The sequence below is a fragment of the Nothoprocta perdicaria genome, unplaced genomic scaffold, assembly GCF_003342845.1.
Source record: "Nothoprocta perdicaria isolate Ctin4 unplaced genomic scaffold, notPer1 scaffold_41, whole genome shotgun sequence".
Taxonomy (NCBI): Eukaryota; Metazoa; Chordata; class Aves; order Tinamiformes; family Tinamidae; genus Nothoprocta; species Nothoprocta perdicaria.
Genome location: NW_020455655.1, coordinates 3,247,718 through 3,256,825, shown reverse-complemented (window position 1 = coordinate 3,256,825; position 9,108 = coordinate 3,247,718). Strand labels below are relative to the sequence as shown.

General features: G+C 43.1%; 1 protein-coding gene and 1 long non-coding RNA gene across 3 annotated transcripts; one reads left to right on the top strand and one right to left on the bottom strand.

Moving 5' to 3' along the window:
• Nucleotides 1-1,168: 1,168 nt before the first annotated feature.
• On the top strand, nt 1,169-2,384 carry LOC112952824. Its single transcript, XR_003250472.1, has 2 exons — nt 1,169-1,259; nt 2,325-2,384. It is a non-coding gene; the product is annotated as an uncharacterized LOC112952824 (long non-coding RNA).
• A 685-nt stretch (nt 2,385-3,069) lies between these two features.
• Nucleotides 3,070-7,296, bottom strand: CTXN2 (cortexin 2). Of its 2 annotated transcripts, none has more exons than XM_026045749.1 (2): nt 7,256-7,296; nt 3,070-3,518 (listed from the first exon to the last, which is right to left on the bottom strand). In XM_026045749.1, the coding sequence occupies exon 2, from the start codon at nt 3,462-3,464 to the stop codon at nt 3,216-3,218; it is 249 nt and encodes an 82-aa protein (XP_025901534.1). In that variant the 5' UTR covers nt 3,465-3,518; nt 7,256-7,296; the 3' UTR covers nt 3,070-3,215. The 2 variants fall into 2 exon arrangements, with proteins under 2 accessions (XP_025901534.1, XP_025901533.1); XM_026045748.1 differs by lacking the exon at nt 7,256-7,296 and adding an exon at nt 4,510-4,564.
• Between the last annotated feature and the right edge of the window lie 1,812 nt (nt 7,297-9,108).

Sequence of the window (9,108 nt, the reverse complement as noted above, 5' to 3'; positions counted from 1 at the left end):
AGGAACAAAACTAAATCTTTTGTCATTAAGATCAGTGAAACCAGTTTTGTTTCCATCTCCATGACTTTAGATGACTGAATGATATTCTGCATGAAATTCTCTTTGATGACAGTGATGCTTTTGCTACCAAGTAAAACGATTCCATAACTTCACTGTCTTCTTTCATTTCCATAGTGATACTACTTTGCTAAGAAAATAAAAGTCTCTTACCTTGCTGCGGTTCTTCAAAAAAAAATTTTTACGGTGTATTTCCAGGGGATATCTCAATTGTTATTTGTAATTGATTTTGAGTTTTTATTCTAGCATTATGCAGAATTAGCGTATTTACCGTATTCGGAGTAGATGAACTTACCACTCGACCTGCAGTTTCAGTAAAGGACAGTCTGCCTCTTTTATTCATGTGTGTAGCATGTCCCTCTCTTTGAGGCGTTACAGGCTCTGTTATTGGCCACATCTTTCTCCTGTTTAGTATGCTGAATGGACCATCCAATCCCTTTCTTTGAAAGACATTTTAAAATATTTCTAGATGGTGATTTAGAGAAACATTCTAGCTTGTGAATTATTAACCTGGAAATGTACCTGTTCATTCTTGGAAGAAATAAAGTTGTTACTTCAAAGTTTATTTAGTTTGTTTCTTCAAATACATAAAATGTATTTATAGGCACCAACAATTACCAATCTGTTTATGTGTACCAAGATATCAGTATATGCTTTATGTCTAAGGTCAGTGATGATGTAATTTGAAATATTTTTCTTTTTTTAATTTCATTTTATTAAAAAAAAAATCATTTACACAGAAGGGCTTTCAGAGAGGTAGGATGGTAGAAGGAAAGGGCTGTATTCTTCCTTCCTTGAATTGAGGCATCTGCAATCTAGTATTAAAAAATTGCTTTTAGAAAGTCAGACTTGAATACAGTTTGCTCAGTTCTGTTCTGTGTGTTCAAGATAGATGTTAAATTACCTGGTGAGCACTTCATGAAAATCAGTGAAAAAAAGTAAATTCCTGTCTGTCACAGTTACAGGATTTATGGTATTGCAAAATTTCCAAGAGGGTTCAATATCCCCATTCCCTCCATTTCCCTCTCTGCTATTCTGATTTTATGCACAGATCAATCTACTTTTATTTTTAATATTTCATAATGGACATAAGTTTGTATCTGTGCAGGTTTCCACTCTGCATGGCTTATGCAGAAGAGATGTGGATTTCAGTGAGGCCTGTAGGATGCCTTGTGTACTCTCTAAGATGCACTGACGGGCAGGTAGGTTCTCTTTAAGAACCAAGGTAGGTTCCCTTATTCCATATGTGTTTTTGAATTGTTTGCTCCTAACACTGTTAAAAGTTTTACTACATGCATTTACAGAAAATCTTTGAAAATTTATGTTTTGTGATGTCCCTCTCGGGCTCTTTTGTCTTTTGGGAATGCTGAGTCAGGAAATTATGAAGGTTTGCAAGCAGAAGGAAATTTGATAATAGCATGCAACTTGGGTCAGGAATGAAAGAAATACAACGGTATTTTGGTTTCTTTGGATATGACTGCCTTGTTTGCAGTATAATTTAGGGATGGATGAACTATATTTAGACAAGATAATTTATGTACCTTCAACACACTATCCTGGCAGCAGAGAGCTCAGCCCAGGCTGTGAAATCTGGAAGAGTAATTGGGAAGTGACTTTGATGGCAGTTATGTTTGGAGTGTGCATGCCATTTAAAAAAAAAAAATCAAAAAAGTGTCAAACTAAGTGGATGGGGCTATCAGGCAGTAATGGATCAAATCACATAAACTGGCAAATGAAAGTCTGCCTTTGATTTTACAGTTAAATTTGACTAGCATAAATGCAACAGTCTAAATTTCTGAGGGTGTGGCAATTTTTTTTTATACAGAATCTGAAGCACTTGTATTCACACAATTGTTATAAACTTGAGCAAAAGCAGTGTTGTTATKGTTGGCTGTTTCTCTTTGACAGCCATCAGGCAGGAGCTTCATGTACAGCCCTGTACAATACAGCATTTCATATTCCAAGTGGCATTTGAGGTTCAATGTTCTGTTGGCTGCCCTGTCTAGCAGATAGGGCAAAAGGGCAATATGTATTTTTCAGAATACCCGAAAGAAACAGCTCTAACAGATCTCCTTGTCTTTACACCTAGTTGCAGAGCTGTTTAGCAAAAGTGACAGTGCTTAAAATTCTGATGCCAACCTTCTCAGAAACAGAATTGAATTTCTGTCAAGTCCTGTCACACTTGCTAAAGAGCTGTGTATATGAAGGTGACCTTGAACAACCATTTTTTAGTCTCTGCTTTCACTGTTTGTTCTTCTGTTTGATAGGTTCTCCTGTGTCCGGTTCCTCAGAGTGACAGTCTGGAACATACAGTGTGCAAGGACACAGGAGCACACAGCAAATAAACAGCTATGGAGAAGACCTGGAGGGCAGAGAGATCCCCAGCCAGCTCTGGACTCCAGTCCTTTGAAGGGCTGGGCTCAAATGAGTGTCTACCCTGACTGCCCCTGCTTCAATTGACTATGCCAAGTTGGTGTAATTTGTGCTGGGTGCTATTAACCAACCAGAATATGTTGCAGCTARAACTGCAACAGTTTAAGTTCCAACTTAAACTAAATTATCTCCTGAAACCAGGAGGATCAAGAAGGTCGCATGCTTTGCTGAGTTCTGTTAGGCTGAAAGGCCACTTTGTGGGAGTTGGGGGTTCTTTGTTCAGCCTGCAGTTTTGAGGAGACAGTGTGGTCTAATATAGAATGCAGAATGTTTATAGAATTCAAAATATGCATAATTAGGAAGGAAGGAAGGGAGGGAGGGAGGGAGGGAGGGAGGAAGGAAGGAAGGACTATTTATGCATCTTTCATTCCTGTCTTTCATCCTTCACCTTTTTCATTTCTGTCTTGTCCATCATGAGGCAAGGTAGAAAAAGGATTCTCCTATGAAGAGGCAAGTAAGACCAGAATCTATCTTTCTACCATATTCACTTACTAGTGAATTGTTTATTGAATTCTTTGCAATTATCTATTTCTTATCAGCCATTCTGCTGTTTCTCAAAGAAAAGCAACATGAAGTTCCTTTTGAGTTTGCAACAAATATTTATTTAACAAAATGGATGCCACAAGCATATCTGCAAAATGTAAGTATGTATAACAAATGTACCAACAGTTGGTTTCCAAAATGAAATCAACATTAATTTTAAGGCAGGATATTCTGTTGGCTTTTCATGCAAGAGCATATTCAAATGTCCCTTTATCCAACCCCTCTACTTCATCTTCCCATGTAGAAGAAGGCATGCTACTGTAAGGGTCTAGCAAGATTTTGAAGCATCTGACRATTAAAAGTCCCAAGAAAACACATAAAATCCCCACAAAGGCAAAGCCAGTTTTTTGCTCTAAAGTCAGAGGGAAGGCAGACATTTCGTTGACACTCATGCTGGCTGAAGAGTTGCTGCAGTAATTACTGCTCATCATTGGTCATCACATCCTGGCGACTCGGTGGGATTTTCACCTCTAGCACTTCTTTGCCTGTGATTAAAATAAATAAATAAATAAAAATTTAAAAAATAATAAAAAAGGGGAATCAGTTTGGTTAAGTTTAAATGGGCTGTGTGAATCTGAGCTGTACCACATAAATATTTGTACATGAAAACAGCCTGGATTTCAGTAGCAGCCTGTTTCTTGTTTTGGTTTTGCATATTTGCCTTAATCTGATAAAATGATGCCCTTTAGCCCTCATGGACTTCCATGTTATGCAGGCACTGTGTACCTGCCTTTCCATGGAGTATTTCCATTCTGCCATCACACCATTAGCAGTCTGTGCTTTTCCAGCCAAGAGGCTTTATACTATATCCAGCCAAGATCTTTATACTGAGATCTTATGCATAGGTTTTAGTAGCAGAGAAGGGCTGTTTTTGCTTTATTTTAGGTTTTTCATCAGGTGCTAAATTCTCTCATGTCTCTACAGACAGCAGGAGAATTGGAAGGACTGGAATGAAAGGACAAAGGTATTTCAATCCAACACCAGAGTTGGGGATTTTKGGCTCTTGTTAACACCTATTAAACTAACGTGCCTCAGGGGAAAACTCTTYTTTGTTAACAATTCGACCATCTTTCCCCCTAGGGAATTGCCAGTATCCATTTATTTCTTGGCAGAGTAATTAGGCCACTTGGATCTCTCTGCTGCCTGTTACAGGTACCTGCACTAGCGAGTTTAAGGAGAGCTCCAGTATCACTACTCTGTACAGCAGTCACGGCTGATACTGCACTGTAGGCATATGAATCAGCCTAGAATTAAGATGAAAAGTGAAAACAAGAGTTCATATTTCTGACAGGAAACAACTGGATTTTTTTTTTTATCTTGTCTCATATTAACAATTTATGGGATTTTAAACAGTATTTTTGCACTGCTCTTTAATATAGTACGTATTAAGTAGTACAGTTTCCTATTACATTCTTTAGATATTTAGCAGAGCGTAATAACCCAACAGTCAGATAGATCTAYGTATGAGACTCTTACTGTTTTGAATGATATCTTGCTGCTTTGGTCATACTGGTTTGGAGTTGGAGAAAAAAATCAGATACAACCTGTGGGAATTAAAACTAATGTCAAAAATAATCAAATGTTATTTTCTGAGAATCTATCATAAAGCCGCCTACTGTACAGATTTTTCAGTAGACATACTTCCTGCTTTTCTGAGAGTTTGACTTTTTGGAGAAAAAAAAAAAAAAGACAAATTTCAATGGTGTCACAAATGAGTTGTTTTTTTAACAACAGCCAGGCAGAAGGAACTTCTCTTTCCAGAAGTCCAAAAACACTGGGATATTAAAATTAAAATGAAAGGTTGTACAAGGAAATTATATGTAGATACTACCTTGGAAAGCTAGAGCCAAAAAGAATACTGTTCTCCTGACACATGTGCTCACATCTCAAATAATCGGCCCTGGTGAATCCTGCAGCTGAGCTGAGTTCAGAGAAATAGGCGCACCTTCTAGGTGAYATTTGTTCTGCTTCCAAAGTCAAATTACAAGGACTTAAACCAAATGTTATTGTTTTAGCGCACTGAAATGAATAGGATTTGTTTGTGCATTACATGTTTGCTGTTGGTAGGAGTAATGGGACAGATGTGTGCAGATCCTAACTGAAATATGGAGTAGTAAGAAATTGATATATCTTGATCTCAGTCAGCAGGAGTTTCACTGGAACAACATACTAGGCATGACTGGCTGCATGAGAAAATAGTGGGTATTTCCATGGGTGCTGGAAATGCAAAATATACAGTTTTGTGCACTTGCTTCCCCTTTCTTGAGTTGCAGAAATTGTAAATGAAGCCTTAATGTTCACAGAACATTTTACTCTAATTGTGCATCACAAAAATTACAACAGTAAGATTGTACTTGAGTATATTTTAATTGGTTTTCACATTTCAGTGCTGCATACAGGTTAGAAGTCCTCTGCCAGCTAGTCAGACAGTCTTTCACTTGCTCTAGGGTATGCATAAAATCATGAGTCAGAAGACTATGAGTACTATCATGGCCTAGATCCAAAAGTCCTTGAAAATAACCTTTAGGGAGGCATGATGGGCTAGAATCTGTGGAGTCRTTTTGTAGGGATGGCCTCAGAGTGACCTTTGACTTTTTATTTTTTCTAGGTCAGAATTCTAGACATCTGTTGATTCATTCTCCACATTAAACACTGGCATAAAGAAGGGCTCCCTAACATACTGATGTGAAATACAAGGGCCTCCAGCAGTCTTTCAAAAAGAGAAGAAACATTCGGAGTCCAAGAAAAAATACAAATTGGGAAAATAACTCAGCATGTACGCTACTGAGGTAAGGAGCATGGAGGTATGTGCGGAGGTCTGGCTACATTGTGGAAAGAGGTTGAAATTCTTAATAATATTCTAGTTGCATCAGCAGTCCAACACTGGCAGTGTGTGGTGTGGACTGAGGATCCTAAACCCAGCACTTTGGTGATTTGTATGTCTTGTTTTAGAACTTAGCTTTTGCTCTCATATTTTCTGAAGTAGTGAGATTAAGTAATTCCAGACTTTCCTGCAAAAGTAGTCAGTGTTAAAGACTTCATAACAATCCTCCATGTWTTTGGGTTTTGCGCTCTCAGTTCCTCATTTCCTGCCAAAATAACCACACAGACTTGTGTCTTCACACGCATCTACTCACCCTGCTTTTTCTGTAATGGTCACTACTGGAAATGAGCACCTTTAACATGCAGAATTTGGGAGCATTCATCCCCTTGGCATGATTAAGTCTCCAGTGCCTGAAAACTCACTTCATAAACTAGAAAAATAAATGAAATCAGTTCGCCCTTAGATGTGTGGCAGGCCCAGCTGCTAGTTCACATCCATTGTYATGCTGAAGTTATTTCACACAGGCTCCCAGTCTCCAGCTTGTTTCTGAGTGACAGCAAACCCAACTCCAAAGGGTGTTCATGTGTTTAGGGCATAAACAGGCATCCTCAGGGATTTTGAGAAGCATCTCATTTACACATAGATGGTTAAGGAAACATAACTGTGTCTTGAGAGGAATTGATGGCAGGGTAAAAGGATTAATGCTGGAAAAGACCTGAAGAAACACCAGTGGGCTTGAATTCAGCATTYTCCAATGGGTCTGAGCCATGGGAGTGCTGGGGAGCAGAGCCTGCTCTGCCCTGTCCGTGTTCCCTACMTAGGACCAGGGAAAGACTCATTCCTCAGAGCACGCTTTCCAAGCCCCTGGACAGGGGTGCATGCAGGGGTGCCAGCAAAGGCAGGGCATGGCTAACTACCCCCCACAGCCCTGCAGTGCCTTTGCAGGCTCGGAGCTGCGCGGGCAGGCTGCACCTTTCCACGTAAGCTGCATTCCTCTGCAAAGAGGCAGTAGGGCAGGGACAGCTCCCGCTTCAGGCGTGCACTGAATTGCAGGAACGACATTTCATCCCGAGCCCATCCCCACGCGCGGGCTGCCTTGAGCAAGAGCTCCAGCACCGTGCGCCGTGTTTTGAATTCGTATCTCGGAGGAAGACGGGGCTAACAAAGGCACCGGGACCCCCTGCCCTGGGGGCTGTCACCCGTCACTTGCGGAGAGGCGGCGCCGGCCCCGCTCCCCGCGCAGCGCAATTGTTGCTGCGCGCCCCTCGCCGCGCGCAGCCGCCCGGCGCAGCGCCCTCCGCGGCGCGCAGAACGGGCGCTGTGGCTGCGCGCGCCTGCCCGCCCGTGTCCTCCGCACCCCGGGGCGCCGCAAGGTCAGCGCCCTCCCTCCGTACGCACCCGGCTCCTGCGCGCCCGCGCTGCCCATGGTGGCGGCTCCCGGCGGCGGTGCCGGCGGCTCTGGAGAGGCCGGTCCCGGGCGGCGAGGGCGCCTCTGCCTCCCTCCCTCGCCGCCCAGCGCTGCGGCCCCGCCGGGAGATGCTCAAGCCGCCCTAATTAAAAAATTAAACACGGCCTCTCCTCCTCCTCCTCCCGCCGCTTCCTGCCCGCCCCCTTCCCTCGCTGTGCAGCCGCGCTCCTCTCCAACCCCCCTCCGCACGGATTAAACTGAGGAGCGTGGAAACTTCCTGCAAAACGCTACGTGCGGCGCATCGCTAAGTGCGCGGCCCCCGGCCCGCGCCGCGACGGCCGCTCTCCGCCGCCCCTCACCGTCCCACGGGGCCGGGGCGGGAGGGACCGCGCTGCAGGGCGGCCACGGCACCTGTGGAGCCCGTCCCTGTCCGTGCATCGCGCCCGTGCATCGTGCCCATCCTCGTGCATCGCGCCGGTCCCCATGCATCGTGTCCGTCCCCTTGCACGGCGCCCGTCCCTGTGCATCGCGCCGCGAGCTCTCGGCTCCTCGTGGCGGCTCTAGTGGTGCTGGTGACCAAAGCACAGGGCATGTGGCAACAAATGGCYGGGCGCCGCTGATGGTGGTCTCGCTGCATCCTCTCAGTCGCTGCATTTTGCTGACGCCAGTTGAGCCTTGCGTTTGCCACGAGAGCAGGTGGTTAAGATGGATGAGGGAATGGGATTTCTTTTCCCAAGGCAGGCTCTGCGTTTGCACTAATATACAGCAAATATGTTTTAGATGATAGTGAATACACACCTACGTGCCAAGGGCAGCCCTGGAAGCGCACACATAGGTTAGTGAAGCTGGAGTGCATCGTAGCGCCGTGCAAGATTCTTTGAAAGCTGCTGTAGAGCTGCTAGTAGAATTTATTCATTGGAAAACAAATTAAAAACCCTGTAACTGTTTCTTGTTGCATGCAATAACACTATGATAGTTTAAACCTTCTTCCTATGACAAGCTGGGGGGAGGATTTCATGCTATTTGCCTATAGTGCCTCATCCATTCGCTATGTCTGCAATGGGCACTCAGTATTCCCATTAAAAATGTTCTCTACTGCTAGTAGAACTATTGGTTAATGCCCCCATGCTACTGGGCACTAATGGTTATTATTTGGTCTTCTAATGTTGCAATGTCAGACATGTGATAAACGATGCCTCTTGCTGAAATTATAACTCAAGCTAATTTTTGAAGTGCCTGTCATGTTTAAGAATACAAGAAGAGTTTATAAATAGATTGTTTTAAATAGTGTAAGACCATGCTTTCAGAATACATATATGAAAAGAGCCTCTTATGTTCCTAAGGGGGGCTAGTTTTCTTTTTCAATCTTGTCTCTGATTTAATAGGAGCCCCGTGAAGGTCTCTTACTAAGGGGGAACCGCTGTGGTTTGAGATTAGCTAAAATATAAAAGCTCAGATTTTCATGGTAACCCCAATGAATCTAGCACAACTTTTTGGGGAAGGTTGCCGGCTTTGTTGGTAATTGTTGAGTGTCACTATACTATGCACTATACTGTGCTTTCTTTAAGTGGGTCTTGGGAATAGCCAGGACTACTTCTGCCGTGGCTGAGCATGGAGGGCAGTGTTGGAAATGGAAATATGTAACTTGTGAGAGCACAGGAGTCATCTCTTTTAACATATTTTGGGCATGGACATTGGGTCTTTAATTGCTACTTACCATGGGAAAGGCATATTTGTGGGGTCCCCCTCCTAAAGGATATGATGCTGTGTTATTCTTTCTGCTTATTCTTGTAGAAATTAATATTGAGATAAAAAGAAAAAAAAAAGAATKAATTGCCCCTCT